Here is a 16559-nt window from a genome sequence, read left to right on the forward strand (position 1 = left end):
TAGCAAACCTGCAGCACTAGATCGAGCAGATTCCGTTACTTTGCTTATCTCTTTGCGGTAAACAACACGTACCTTATCCTTGTTTGCCGCAGGATCAACCGGTCTTAATGTCCTCTGTTAAAGAATTATAAGCAGCTGCCTTCGTACCCCCTATTGCCTTATTCCCTGCTTTTAAATTTCCACAAACGTGTGTGACTCCTATACATCTCGATAAATTTGGCAATGAGAAATCTAGAACACTGACGTGTATCTGCCATTTTAAAATGCACTCTGCAGACATGACCTGAAACAGTTGAGTGAACAAACAAGTGACTAAAACACGTTTAAGGGCCAGATTTGCGGTGCACTCCTGTCCACAAACACAGCGTATCCGCGCAGATGTCGCTCAAATCTCGAACTGCTACATCTAGTTTTGCGCAACATCTCATAAATGCACAGATCTCCTGTCCACGCCAACAATCGATCTGCCCAGATGAGTTGTACGTAGATATTACCGCAGACAAAACGTTGCGTGTGGATAGGCCGTAACGTTAAAACAGAACCCATTTCAAATCGTGGTACTGGCACAGGTCGTTAAAAGAACGGAACATGAAAGTTCTCTGTAAGAAGGTATTGATGTTGACATGGATGGCGTGAGAGACATTGACCTATCATCGCTGCACTCATTCACTTTGTGCTTTCGTGTGTTCTTAATCTTTATTTTGTTGCTCTCTTTGTTTACGCAACACTTGGGATTTTTTTCGAATCAGTTTCCTTCTGCAAAAGAGGCCAAATATCAACAAGTGAGAAATGATTTCGGTTTTGTACTACGCGAGAATGGAAGCGACACAGGCACTATCCCCTCCACGTCGTCTTAGCTCTCTGCGGTAAAGTGGTTCCACAGATGTTGCTTATTCAAGTGGTATTCGAAATTTCTGCTATTTGCTTAGTAAATTTGTTGATTAGGAGTCACGGTAAATTTGTCAGCCGTTTGCGAAATTATAAATGACTCATAGCGAGCCAAGCAGGTGATGTATAAAGACTATATTTGCGTGCAATGCAATTTCCTGTGAATAATATATGAAACGATAAGAGGCAAAGTATTTGTGTGTCAACAATACCAGCTGACACCTGTTGTGTGTTTGCGAACTTGACAATTGGGGAAGTAGATAGGCTATGATACGATTTCATGAGAATTGTATGGAATGTTGCACTTGCCTGATTTGCGTTTCCTCCACATTAAATCTGTCATTACCCTCTTTTGTACTAGCAACAAACAAAGTTCGTACGGAGAGTGAAGTAAAAGACAAAGTATTGTTCGAATATTATCATTTTACGTTTTCACTTATTGAGTGGTTGGCTTGGATGTTCTGATTAGAGTAACGTGATTAACGTCGTGTTTGACTAATGTTTGTAAGTGATCGGTAGCGTTGTTTTCATCAACTGCCAAAAATATACGTGATTTGAAGATGATGCCACCGTGCCCTACAAACTACAGCGTCCGTGTTTACTCATGATGGTATATTTTTTAGTGTTACACCTTAATCTCCGACAGTTGTGTCCGGAGGACCTTCTTTCTCGGTTACAGTACAATCGCAAAGCAACCCACACACATCGAATTTTGCCACCGAATACAACCTTAAATAAATATTTGACCAAAACTATCCCCACAAAAGTAATATTTTAACTACTTTTTACATCATACTCTGTAGCAGCGTAGACAAACAGCTCTAAACCACTATAACAATTTAATGTGGTGCAGTAAATTGTATTTATTTGTGTTTTCGTCGTTCTCCAAAAAGTGTGGAAAATGAAAATTTTTCTCATTTAATCATCTGTTCCTGTAATTGCCATTCTTCTGTAATGTGCTACTAGGCACGTGAAATTAAACTATTTATTTATTTGTCATCAGGACATTCTGCACAGAAAAACTAGCTGAAATGTTATTTTGAATGTTTAAGTACATGATATTTCCAGTTTTAAGTATATTTCTGACTGAAATGAAACAAATAAAAAAAGAAAACTATTAAAGATGTACATAACAAATGCTGATTACTTGCCAATTTACCTGCCTGACACATGTATGTGTGAATAATGTATTTCTCTGTGTGAATAATTGATGTCTTTCTTAATATTACAGAAGTACTAGATACCTGCATTTTAAGTTTTGTCACTAAAGACTTTTTATTGTGAGGCCATTGCACTGAACAATTGTTTCAGTGAGATATAGCACAGTTTTCTGATTGAGAGCATGTTACAGTAGAATGAACTCAACCATTACAAGAAGAGATCAACAGAACTTGTACTCAGATAATGGGGCCATAATTATACCAAGTGTTAATGGACATTGCCTGCAAGCCAGGTGTAATATGTGTCTACAAAGGTATTTGCAATGTGTCAGTGTAATAAAAAGCCTTGATCTATTTCTTACTGTACCGCATGAGATCACAGTATGAGCAAAATGCTGTGCTCAACTGCAATATTACATGGCAAGAAACCCTTGAACATTTATTGCAAATGTGACCTGTTTTCAGTATTTGTAGGAGGCTTGAAACAAGATGTAGTGTATATGGAGCCTGGTTGGCTAAAGGATGAGTGCTACAGATCTGTTGAATATCTTGAGATGATTCGTTCTTGATACCGATCAATTACCATCCATTGTGATGTGTCTGCATACTTCATCACACATCTCAATATGAGGGAAATAAGACCTAAAGAATTCCTACTTAGAATTGGATTTATAAGTGGTTGCTTTAGAGTTAGTAGATATAAATATGGTTGGTTATTTTTTTTCTGTGTACCTTTTACCTAATGGGACTTCTATCATGAAGATGTAATGTTATTTTTCATTTGACACGTCTTAGAAGATCAACTGCAGGAGTGAGTTGTGATTTGTATGTACACATAGATGATGGAAGTGGATAAAATAGAGCTCTCTTAAATTTAGTATTAACGATATGGGCTCTTTGTAGCAAACAGACTTCCAGCGGGAGGTGACAGCTGTCTGGACATCATTATAACAAACATACATTGCTGTGATTACAAAATAAGTGTAGTTGATTATAGTGCATTAATTATGGAGCTGTCCGACCCTGGTAGCTGAGCAGTCAGCGCGACAGAATGTCAATCCTAAGGGCCTTGGTTAGATTTCTGGCTGTGTTGTAGATTTTCTCTGCTCAGGGACTGGGTGTTGTGTTGTCCTACTCATCATCATTTCATCTCCATTGACCCGATAATCTCCGAAGTGGCGTCAAATCGAAAGACTTTCACCCAGCAAATGGTCTACCTGACAAGAGGTCCTAGTCACACTACATTATGGAGCTGCGTATGAGGACTACGAGAAATCAGCAGTCAAATACATGACAAACAGATTATACATTTCACAGAGGAGTTATTGCAAAGGGAAAACTAAATGCAGTCAGAGCTGCTGTGTCTGGTATTCTCTGGCATTGACACATTAAACTGTCTATTCCATACAATGTTAAGCAAGTTGGATGACTTGTTCATAGTGATGCCTAATAAAAATTATATTCTGCCCAAAAGACAGGAAACGCAATTGTCTGAGGAAATATGTGGTAAGTATCAGAACTAGCTGATGTAAAAGTGTTGTTCTTTTCTTGAATGACTGTTCGAAGGCAGCCATAGACTTGGAAACAAAATACATGCTTCAGTGAAATTAGTTAAAGCCAAAACAGTATGTGTAAAGAGAGTAGACGAAGATAAGAAGAACAATGACAGATTCCCATCAAATGAATTCGCAATTGCGAATAAGGACTACTATCAGGAATGACGACAGTGAAATTTGTGTCAGACTGGGACTCGAACTTGGATTTTCTGCTTATTGCGAGAGGTCACCTTACCATTCAGCTATCCCTACACAACTCACGGCCAGACTCAAACTTCCATATGTTTTCAATCATGCGTCTACAACCCGAACTTGTACATCCATTATGTATATACCTGTACAGGTCAGACATTGTTCTTGAAAGTCACTTGCCTGGTATCAGCAGATAAACATGATGCACACAACATGCATGCATGTCCAAAGGAACTTTGCAATGTAATCAGAATAACACAGGCTCTGCAATATCATAGTGATGATAGATTCCTTCTCCAAAGAAAATGCAACAAATATACTAGAATTGAAATCAAGAATGGTTGCCAACAGTAGTAATTTAGAAGTAAGATACCATCAGTGTAGCAAAGCAACTGGAAGTCACTGGACTAGAAGTCCAGACTGTATACTAGTTAGGTTTCTTTTGGAGTACCCTTATAAAATAGATATCTATTTCTTGCAATCACATACTGCTTGTCACTCAACATCAGATCCGTATGTAAAGTTTGGAAAGATGTACTGGTCACAGCAGCACACATGGAAAAAAAAAGTAGAAGTAATCCACAGAATTACTGCCCCATATCATTGATTGTCATTTGTAGCAGGATTTTGGAACATATGCTGTGTTAAAAAATTATGAAGTCCCTTGACGAAAATGATCTACACATGATGTGCACTAGTTCAGAAAATATCGTTCTTGGAAACATAACTAGCTCTTTTTTTCACAGAAAGTAATGAATGCTATTGACAGGTGATATGGAGTTTATTCCATATTATTATATCTCCAGAAGGCTTGTAATGCTGTTGCTAACAATTGGCATCTGATTGAATTGCCTGCCATTAAAATATCATCTAAATTGTGTTACTGGGCTTGTGATTCCCTGTCAGAGAAAGCACAGTTCGTAGTAATTAGTGAGAAGTCATCTATCCAAACGGAAGTGATATTTTGGGTTTGGTTTGTTTACAGATGATACTGTCATTTACCATATAGTAAAGTGAGCAGAGGATCAAAACGAATTGCAAAAGATTTCGACAAGATATCTGAATCGTGCAAAATATGCCAGTTGACCCTAAACAATAAAAAAACTCAGGTCCTCCATATGTGTATTAAAAAAAATCCATTAAATGTCAGTCACATGATAACTCATATAAATTTGATACTAAATTTAGAGAGGCCCTTTTCAGTTGTAATAATTATTTATTCAAACCATGACCGGTTTCAGTATTTTAAAATTCCATCATCATGTGTATGAAATTATTGTATTTGGTAATGCACAGTGTGCGTTCAGGCCAGGCGGTGCAAGAGCTCCAATCTCTACATGTTGGCAGAAACAGTCCGCCATTGGGCAGCCACAGGGTAGGAATGCCAACTACTACTGAATCAGTTTTCCCAAATGCTATTCAAAAGTGTAGTCGTTGAGAGACAGTCTGAAAGTGGTCTACACACTTGCTGCCAAATTGTTGTATGTCCTTCCTTGTGGTAGGTTTTTTTTGGGACCATGTCCATTTACTATTGTGAGAAAATCTACATCTACATCCATACTCCGCAAGCCACCTGACGGTGTGTGGCGGAGGGTACCCTGAGTACCTCTATCGGTTCTTCTTTCATGATTTTATTTATTTTGTCGCAACCATTTATGGCACTTCAATGCGCCATCTTCAGGCTGTAGTTGACATGGAAGCGATTGATAGGATCCCTGTATATATTGCATCAGTAGCCAGCATAACTGGATACTCAGATACCTGAAATACTATTTCAGTATTTCATGAAATACTATCAATAAAATTTGGAGAAGCAGAATTTGCTACAGACTGCACAACAATTCCTGTGCCACCAATGTACATCTCATGTAAGGACCACAATTACACCATTTCTGCAGCTCGTGATCCCGCTGATGTGTTCTCACTTCCTGAGCACAGGGTCCCTGGTTCGATTCCCAGCAGGGTCAGGGATTTTCACCTGCCTCGAGATGACTGGGTGTTTGTGTTGTCTTTATTATTTCATCATCATTCATGAAAGTGGTGAGATTGGACTGAGGAAAAGTTGGGAATTTGTATGGGTGCTGATACCCGCGCAGTTGAGTGCCCCAGAAACCAAACCACCTCATCATCATCATCATCATCATCACCATCATCACATCTACACCATACTCCAGAAGTGTGGCAGATGGTATTTCTGATACACTAACTGATCCCCCCACCCTGCTCCACTTGCAAATGGTATATGGGAAGGATGATTGTTGGTAAGCCCCTGTATTAGTTCTAATTTCTCAAATTTTCTTGCCATGGTCATTTCGTCAGGTGTGTGTGGGATGAAGTAATATGTCAGACTCTTCCCGGAAAGTGCTGTCTCAAAATTTCTATAGTAAATCTCTCCGTGGTGCACAATGCCTCTCTTGTAATGTCTTCCACAGAGTTTGTTGAGCATCTCTGTAATGCATTCATTCTCACTGAATGATCCTGTGATGAAACAAGCTGTTCTTCATTGGATCTTCTCTATCTCTTCTGTCAGTCTGGTAAGAATCCAGTATTGACAAACAGTACTCAATAATTGGTCAAACAAGCATCTTATAAGCCTCTTCCTTCAAGGATGAGTTACAATTTCATAAGATTCTGCATATGAAACTGTCTGGCATCTGCTTTTGCCACTATTTGTTTTATGTAGTCATTCCACTTAAGGTCACTCTGGATAGTTACTCCTAGATATTTTACAGTACACAGTTTCCAGCAGTTTGCCACCAATAGTTTACCATTTATTCTCATTCAGGGTAAATGCCATAGCCTGTACCATTCATGAATCCTCTGGAGGTCATTTTGCAGAGTGATAATATCTTCTCATATTGCTGCTTTCTTATAGACAACCACATCATCTGCAGACAGAATGCAAGGTAAGAGAAATTGTGGCTCATTATTATTATTATTGCTATTATTATATAGTATTCTGCATAGTTGCAGGTCCATGTCTTCATTTGGAGAATTTCTGATACCAATTTTCACTGTCTTCAATTTTTTCCTTTAGTTTTCTGTCTCTCCAGCCATCTTTTATTTTATCCAGATGTTGAATTCTTCTTCTTCTTCTTCTTCTTCATCCTTGTCCTGTAGTTCCTTTGACTTTCCATGTGATGACATCATGTATGAGCCCCTCATGTCTAAGTATGTGTTTGATCCCATTATACTTCCACTGAAGAGTTGTATTTATAATAGTTTTTTCTTGTTTTCTTCTCAGTATATAGTCTTTTGTCACCTGGTCTGTCCATTTGGTCTTCTCTATTTTTTTACAGCACCAGATTTGAAAACTTTGCAGATATTTTTTCCTGCATTTTTCTCATGGTCTATGTCTCTATACAGTACATTGCTCCCGATGTAGCACTTCGCCATTTTCCTCCTTAATTCTAAGCTCAACTTGCTGGTCAGCAGAGTCCTATTCTTGTTCAACATAGCTTTGGCCGTGGCAGTTTTTTGCTCGAATTTCAATTGTGCAGTGGGCATGCTCTGTAAGAAAGCTTTCCCCAAGTATTTGAATTGCATCACATTCTCCAGTTCTTGTTTGTGAACAGTTATCTTCAAAGGTTTCTCCCATTTTGATATCTTCATCACTTTTAATTTCTTGATGTTAATTTGCATGCCACATTTCCTTCCAGTTTCCACCATCTGGTTCATCATGTGTTGCAGTTTTCTTTGATGTTTGGTTAGCAGTAACAAGTTGTTTGCAGACTGGACGGTTTTGACGAGTCATGCTATCATTTCAAAGCTTCTCTTGCCAGCCATTCACCATACAGGTTGAAGAGATTCTACGATAGACAATATTCTTGTCTGCCTCTTGTTCGTTTTTCTACACTGTTAGTTTCTCGCTAGTTCTGTCACAGGCTCTGTCTCTTTGTCATAGGTACAAGTTGAGAATCAGTCCTTGGTCTCTCCAGGTAATTCTTATCTCCTTAAGGATGCTCATCAATTTTGTCCAGTTGGCTCTATCAAAAGCCTCCTGCCAGTGAATAAAACAAGCACGAGCTTCTCTGTTTACAGCCAAAAGTCTTTATGACAAAATCCTCAGCATGCCACTAGTATCTCTGGTGTAGAAGCATATAGACACTCATTTTCCCTCTCACTCTATTTGGGAGTGGAGCAGGAAATGGAGTGACTAGCAGTGATACAAATTACCATTCGCCATGCAGTATATGCTGGCTTGTGGCATTTGTGAGCAGATGTAGAGCACTGAAATAGCTTGGCCATTAGCTGCAGCAATAAACAATTGCTTGTCCGCAGAAGTCATGCTAGATTTCTTGATCTAAGCCAGGATGGTCACACACTACAATTTACTGCCGACACTACTCAAATTGCCAAAGAAAATAATTACACACAGGCAATCCTGGAATCAGATTTGCTATTCAGAAAGACCAAGGAGTGCTTCATCTCAAATAAAGTGAAAATAAATTTAAAAAAAACCTTATTATGTGGTGTGCAGCCTCAACAAAAACTCTCTGTGTTATGATGGAACATACCAAGATTCAGGAACAAACTCTCATTGTGCAATATGAGCTCCAGCAAAACAATGTTGGTAGCGAGTCTGGAGGTACAAACAGCAAGCTATCAAAGTATGGCTCATATGCACAGGCCGCACCACCATGGTATTGGACAAAAATCATATGTAACCTCCCCTCACCCCCTGCCTTCAGAGCCAGTGGCTCCTTCTTCAGTCAGAAGGGTTGAAGGGGAAGGAAGAGGGGTGAATGAAAAGGACTGGAGAGGTCTAGGAAAAGGGTAGATTTCGGGAAAGTCGCCCAGAGTTGCAGGTCAGGGGAGACTTACTGCATGGGATTTTTGGGGACTGAATTGGACCAGATTTGAAAACCAGAGAGCTTCAAGGTGGAAGACAGGGTAATATGCCGGACAGAGATTACTGTTTAAACATCATACATTAGTTAATAAGAGTGAAAAGCTAAGCGCATATCACATAACAGAGGTGGTGAAAAATAGACGGGTAAGAAATTGAAAGATGTAGAAACTAAAACGGAGTGAAGAAAGACTAGTTACTGTGAAGAAATGTTGAGATGGAAGAAATTAACATAAATTAAGGCCAAATGGGTGGCAAGAACCAAGGACATGTTGTAGCGCTACCTCCCACCTGCAGAGTTATGAGAAACTGCTGTCTGGGGGAAGAATCCAGATGGTGCGTGTGGTGAAACAGGCACCGATGTTGTGATTGTCAAGTTGCATGTTCTGCAACAGGCTATTGCATCTTGCTATATACACCTTCTGCCTATGCCCATTCATCCTAATTGATAATTTGGTGGTAGTCATGCTGATGTAAAAGGCCGAACAGTGTTTACACAACAGGTGGTATATGACATGTCGTTTCACAGGTGGCTCTCCCTGTAATAGTATATGTTTTGCCAAGTTACAGGGCTACTATAGGTGGTGGTAGGAGGTTGTTTAGGGCAAGTCTTGCAGCAGGGATGGTCACAGGGGGTAGGAGTCATAGAGAAGGGAGATGGGTGGAGAAGGAGCATAGGGTCCGACAAGAACTTCGCGGAGATTGGGAGGGCGACAAAAAGCTGTTCTGATACTGTTGATCTTTCCAAAAAACAACTTCCTAGTACACCTCTGGTGACTCAGTATTATTCTGGTCTGGAATGTATTAATCAGCTACTTTGCAGGGTCATGGCTTCATAAAATCATGCCCTGAAATGTGATCCATTCTGTCTGAAATCTCGCTCACCACATCTAGAACAGCTCCCCGAAATCTACCCCTTTTCCTAGACCTCTCCAGTCCTTTTCATTCACCCCTCTTCCTTCCCCTTCAACCGTCTGCCTGAAGAAGGGGCCACACCCCCTTTTATGTGTGTGTTCTGCTGCCACTTGGTGAGTAGATTTTTTATCTCTGCTGCCACTTGGTAAGTAGATTTTTTATCTGTCCAGTTTAATTATTTGGCAAAAATTGATTGTTTTCATAGTGATGATAAGGAAACAAATAATCAATCATATACCTACCCTATTTATCTCGTGGCCAGGTAACAGCATCAATCTACAGATATAACTTTGTTTTTTGCATTTGTAACTAAGGCTCTTTATTTTAGGTACAGTAATTTTTTGGTTTTGTGGAATTGCCCTGTACAAAAACAAGGGTTTTGCTTGCTTGCATTGCTTCTTACACTGTCTTTGGAGTCTAAATGCCATAATTTGTCGTTTTTGCATGAATATACTATATGTTGTTATGACACTAAGGTGACAGAAAATACGGTGGGACTAAATCAGAAAAAACCCAATTTTTTTCTGTTGTGTCATCTCTTTTTTTTTTGTAACATTATTCCTCTTTGAAACTGAGGACATTTGTGAGTATAAGGTAGAAGAGTACTTAAATTACTGAATACACTAGTTCTATTTTTACAAATTCAGAATGGTTTCACATCTCACACAGTAACAGTGAATTATGCATATTTTATAAATAAGTCTGTTGACTTTCCATATTTCAGGTTCTTATTTCCGATAAGTATTTTGGAGTGGAATCACCAATATCAGAGTTTTCAAAGTTCAGATGAGGCTTTCAGTTATTATTTGGTGAACCAGTTATACCTGTATATTATGAGAATCTGCTTCACTAGTGGCCTAGGGCTAAATTTGCTAACTTGTTTGGTTTACATTGCATGAAAAGGATGTTTACTTAGATGTTTTTATACTTACATTTGCTGATGATACATTTGCAATGAAAACCAAGCTGCTTAGAGCAATTTTTCCGTGGACCACCAGTGAATTAGTGTCTCAGATTATACAGATGCGACTGCATCACTATATACCATACTTTATTCAAGCTCCTTTAGATATGTAAGAAACTGGTATTTAACATCAACTGAGTTCTACTGTGGTGGTTTGGTACCTGCACTGTTAGATAATGTGTCTGTGTACAAAATTAAATGGCCGACTAGGCATGAACTGCATGAGGCGTTGAGCCGTTCAGAGATGTTCTTACAGAGTTTAAAGAAGCTTTGGTGCAAGTCATGGTCTGTTATTGTAAGACTACATCTCTTTCTTTTGGAAATGATTTAGCGGACGAGAAATCGATGTCATGTTGGAAATTACTGTTACTTAGTAATTTATTCTCTATTGAATATTGTAACTCTTAGGCACTAGGAATTAGTCAGTTCTTCTGAGCAGTTTTCACTATTGCAAATGTGTCGGCTCTGCATTGAAGAATTTACCTCTTTAAAGGTAGAGCATGACTCTGCTCTTAATTTTTGATATAAAAGGCACAAATTCACTAGATACTCCAGTTGAAAAGTACATGTAATAACAATATTGCTTCAAGTTGTTGACACTTGATGGTACTGAGCTTGTCAATTCCTCTAAATATTACTGGAAGAACATTGGTGTTATTGCAAACCTGAAGGGGATTTATTTGTAATATAAGAGACCAAATGCTATGTTGACCACAGCTGCAGTGTGAATCACATCTTAAGGCAGCCCAGTTTTTTTTTTTTTTTTTTTTAACCATTCAGCTTATCTCCTCCTACTAACCCCAGCCAATAAGATTTAATCTTTCCTGAATGTCATACTGCATTGCTGAATGGCAATAGGGACACACTTCCAGACTGTGATTAGGCCATACATTAGTGAAGATTCAATTTTATTTACAGTTGTCCACAATGCCCCCTCTTCCTTCCTCTCTTTCGCTGTCCGTCACAGATGATGTGGTCAGGTGTCGATGTAACTTCGTACATGAACATACCATTAGTAGGTATGTAAATGATTGCAGCTTTAGAGTTGCAATTCTGTCTGACAGGTAATACAACCACCAGAGTGCATTAGTGTTGTTTGTGTTGTTACCAGGCATGGTATGGTATATAAGGGTTATGAACAGTCAGATGTTGTGTGATCACTGTGAAGGGCACAGAGATGACACATACCTGTGCGATATAGTGTGAGCACCAGACAGTTTGAAAGGGGCTTCATTACAGGTTTCCGTTTGCCAGGTGATTGAATCATGCTATATCCAGATTAATGGAGCATTCGGATGTGACAATGGTATGGTGATGATGGACTGCATAGAAACATGAGGGCAGGTGTACTCACTATCAAGATTTTGCTCAACTGTGTCTGACAGCAAAAAGAGACAATATTTCTTGATAGCATGGTGACTACCGAACAGTACGTGAAGGTTTTGGAAGGTGATTTTGTCCAAAGTGACACTGATTTCAACAAGATGTTGTTAATGCAAAATGGAGCTGGCCCCACTGAAGCAGAAGAATGTTTTGATGTCCTGGAGAAGCACTTTGGGCACCGCATTCTAGCTCCGGGGTACCCAGAGGCCACTGGCCTGGCCCTCAATTGACTGCCATATTCTCCAGCTCTGAACACATGTGACTCCGTTTGTGGGGCTATATTAATGGCAAAGTGCACAGGAATAACCCCAAAACCATCGCTCAACTGAAAACAGCCATTCAGGAGGTCATGAACAGCATCGATGCTCCGATACTGTTCATGCAGAATTTTACTTTTCATCTGCGCCACATCATCGCCAATGATGGCATGCATATAACCTAAATCTGAATATGTGTAGTGACATTAACATGTTGAATAAAGTGTGTGTGCACGCCGTCGTTTGTAACTGATTTACCCTTTTTTTTCATATATTTCAATAATTGTCACCCTGTATGAAGTGTGAACCTATGGTTGGATTTAAAAATTGTCATAATGGTGCATATGGCTGTAGTTTCTGTGGTCTAATGATATTTGTGTACTTAGTTGTGCTTTCAGTGGCCAAGTGTGGAGCAACTGGTCCTTGTCTGCAGTTTCAACGTTTTTATTTTCAGTGGAAACAGTTGAACTCCTCATGTAATTTAGATAGTTTTCATGCAGTCTAAGCAAACAACACTGTTGCTGTCAAGTGATATGAGCTACTTCTGTGAGAGCTAGCATGTGCATTCGTCAGTCTGCAGAATTTTGAATGATTGTATGACTTGTAACACTTCTTCCACTGTGAAATCTAAAAGCTTTAATGAATCACATTGAACTTGGTCATATGGTGAGATGCAAATGTCTGCAACCCAAATAAATGTTTTGGCTTGTGCTTCGGTGTTATGTTATCAGATGTAAACTATGACTGATCGCATAGCTTTTGGTATTGTTGAAATTTCAGAAGGCTGACACTATAAGAATTCTTTGACTGTTGTAAGTTCCTCAAATGACATGGTGACAACATCTTTCCAGAATAATAATTATTAATGTCGTGTGACTAGGGCCTCCTGACGGGTAGACCATTCGCCTAGTGCAAGTCTTTCGATTTGATGACACTTCGGCTACTTGTGCGTTGATGGGGATGAAATGATGATGATTAGGACAAAACAACACCCAGTCCCTGAGCAGAGAAAATCTCTGGCTCAGCCGGGAATCGGACCCGGGCCCTTAGGATTGACATTCTGTCGCGCTGACCACTCAGCTAGCGGGGGCGGACATCTTTCCATACAAACAAAGTATACAACTGGGGTATTTTGGACTTAATCCAGCTGATAAACAAAGCTTGCTTGTACTTGATGTCTGATACCTTGCATGTGGCCTAATGTTGATGGAGGCAGTGAACATATGTATCCCAGTCTTCACTTCATGTTAATAAATGACTGGAATGATGCTGGGTGGGCTTGCCAAAATTTGCTGGTGTTTCAGCGATTGAGATGGCTGTCTGTGCTATTGGTAAAGTGAGTTTGTTTACTCTGTCTACTGATCCAATAGCTTTAATAAGGCTTGTCCCATAGCTTGAAGGTTGTACCCTCAAGGACATCATTGCTACTTTTCTGGCCATTGTGTATTCACTGACACATACAGAGTGCTATTACAGTAGATAATCACAAAATAATCATTTGCTATTCCTTCACATAGCTGTTGGTCATAACTTTAATGTGTGACTGTCCAATGAGAGAATTATCAGTAATCAGAAAGAAATGCCAAGTCCTTAAAAAACTACACCATCAAACAGTAACCTTCTGTATGCTTTCAGAAATCGAATTGATTTCTAGCAAAAGTGAACTGTGCAGTTTGCTGAGTCAGAGATGCAAAGAGATCAAAATATGAAGTAAAGTGTCACTGTCTCATGCTGTGCTATCTACTGTTGTGGATATCAGTTTCCATCCATGTCATGTGAGTGATCGGGCTGTGCTACTTCATGAAGTTAAGAGTATCCATGTTCACTTTACCATGCTGTATATTGTGGTCACCCATCTCTGATACAAGCTCCGCACTCTTCTTTGGGGCATGATACTAAAAGGATTTGTGTGTTTTTGTTTATTTGTTTTCTCATGCCATCAAAACAACTCTGTACATTTCAGTTGCTCAGGAGTGTGCTTCCACATGTAAAAATTAAATTGTGTTGTCACTCCTTACAAAGTGGTAACTTGAAAGTATGAAACATTGGACAGCTTTAAAAGTTGCATACTGTATAACTTGCTACTGGAACAGCTTAAACACAGAAAATTGTTTGCAGATGCTTGTACACAAACAGTTATTATGATCTACATAGTATCACAGAATCCAATAGCAACTGAGTAGACAATTTCTTGATGCTTTCCACCAGAATAATAAGAGGAGGGCACTCACAGTGAATTACATACCATTCACTCAAATGCTTTGTTCTCAGTAAATTTTTATTTCCTAACACATTATTGCCCAAACGTGGATTAAATCAGAATTGTGAGGAGGATTTTCAAGAGGTGTCCAACGTAATTCATGGAGTTGTCAGTCATTATAACTGCTGCTTCTCATTTGTCATGGAAAAAATGAAATATTATGAATCAGTTGCTGACCTTGGTTGTTGAAGTAAACAGCTTTCATTTTACCAACAGCTTTCAATAATGTGTCAAATTCCTTGTTTTTCTATAAGGAAGGAATTCAGTGATGATGATGATGATGATGATGATGATGATGACGAGGAATTCAATGAGCTGTGCACCTTTTGAATCACAAAAGCCTGTCACTACCACTTTCTCTACTAACAGGAGATTTCTAGTCTTAAGGGAACTGTCTCTTCTTTTCCTCAGCTTCATACCCTAGTTTTCTGACATGTAGTGATAAATCCATGCCTCATTGCAGCCAGAATTTGTAGTTTCCTTCACTACAAAGATGTGTCACTGTCTCCTTGTTATCTGAGAATAACATGAACATTTCATATAGTTAAGCCAATGTCTGAAGTCTGTACTAATCCATAATAATCAAACACAATCCTTAGTCACACTTATTTGGATTAATATAGTACGCCCTTGATGTAGCTATTGTTTACTGAGAATTTTTTGGTATGTCCTAATAAAGTTGTGTAAAAGAGAAGTTATTTTTGGAGTGATGATAGTGGGTACAAGGACTGGACAGAACGATGTGTACGCACTTTTAATGCCATGGAAAGCCACCTTTATCACCCACAGTAACCTTAAACCTAGTGGAATTTGGTATTTATAAACCTGAACAAAGGTCATGCGATTTTACAGCATTCGCTGCAAAGGAAACATTTTAATTCCTTAAGAAATGTTAGATGAGAGGAATAAGTCCTTAATTTCACTACTGTAGCCACAGTAGCTTAATAACACACTTACCTGGTGGTTGTTGTGACCAAGGGAAATGTCATTTCATTTTAATATTTTTAAACCACTCAACAACATTTCTGTGTCAGCTGGTGCTTAGTCATCTGAAAAAATGCTGTTCCCATTTGGAACAATGCATTTGATTAAAAAGTCATCAAAAACCGCGAAAGACTGTACCAGTTACCTTTCCTTCCATTGTGACTATGTATCCACCGAAAATCACTGTATGTCAGGCCAAATCACTATCAAACTCCCACCTTGTTCTGCCATCTTAAGAAGACTTCCAGATTTTGTAATTAATGTACAGCTACATCTATATCTATACTCTGCAAAGCACCATGAGGTGCATGGCAGAAGGCACATCCCATCCACCAGTTATTAGGGTTTCTTCTTGTTCCAGTCACACATGGAGCGTGGGAAGAACGATTGTTTGAATGCCTCAGTGCATGCAGTAATTATTCTAACTTTATCCTCGTGATCCCTGTGTGAGCGATATGTAGGGGGCTGTAGAATATCCCTAGAGTAATCATTTAAAGCTGGTTCTTGAAACTTTGTTAATAGACTTTCTCAAGATAGTTTACATCTGTCTTAGAGTCTGCCATTTCAATTCCTTCAGTATCTCTGTGACTCTCCCATGGATTAAACATACCTGTGACCATTCGTGCTGCCCTTCTCTGTATATGTTCCATATCCCCTGCTAACCTTATCCGTTAGGGGTCCCACACACTTGAGCAATATTCTAGGATGGGTCGCATGAGTAATTTGTAAGCAATCTCTTTCATAGACTGTTGCTCTTCCCCAGTATTCTACCAATAAACTGAAGTCTACCACCCGCTTTGTCTATGACTGTACCTATGTGATCACTCCATTTCATATCCCTACAATGTGTCGCACCCAGGTACTTACATGAGTTGGCCAGCAGTGTCTCATTAATATAATAGCCATAAGATACTATGTTTTTTTTTCATTTTGTGAAGTGCTAAATTTTACATTTCTGAACATTTAGAGCAAGTTGCCAATCTCTGCATCATGTTGAATTCTTATCAAGATCTGTCTGAATATTTATGCAGCTTTTCTTAGATATAGATAACTGCATCATCTGCAAAAAGCCTGACTTTACTATTGATATTGTCTGCAAGTTTATTAATAAACAACATGAACAGCATGGGTCCTAACACACTTCCCTGGGT

General features: G+C 39.1%; 1 protein-coding gene across 3 annotated transcripts in view; it reads left to right on the forward strand.

Moving 5' to 3' along the window:
* The first annotated feature begins 696 nt into the window (after positions 1-696).
* LOC126336926 (interleukin-1 receptor-associated kinase 4-like) overlaps positions 697-16559 on the forward strand; it is a 102552-nt gene continuing 86689 nt past the window's right edge. The window contains exon 1 of one of the 3 annotated variants that reach the window (XM_050001095.1): positions 697-866. In XM_050001095.1, the coding sequence (XP_049857052.1) occupies positions 790-866 (77 nt within the window). In that variant the 5' untranslated portion in view covers positions 697-789. Of the gene's footprint in view, positions 1008-1131; positions 2363-16559 lie in introns of those variants that run through there. The other 2 variants (XM_050001096.1, XM_050001094.1) reach the window with 2 other exon arrangements.

This window comes from Schistocerca gregaria, chromosome 2 (genome assembly GCF_023897955.1).
Source record: "Schistocerca gregaria isolate iqSchGreg1 chromosome 2, iqSchGreg1.2, whole genome shotgun sequence".
NCBI classification, from domain to species: domain Eukaryota; kingdom Metazoa; phylum Arthropoda; class Insecta; order Orthoptera; family Acrididae; genus Schistocerca; species Schistocerca gregaria.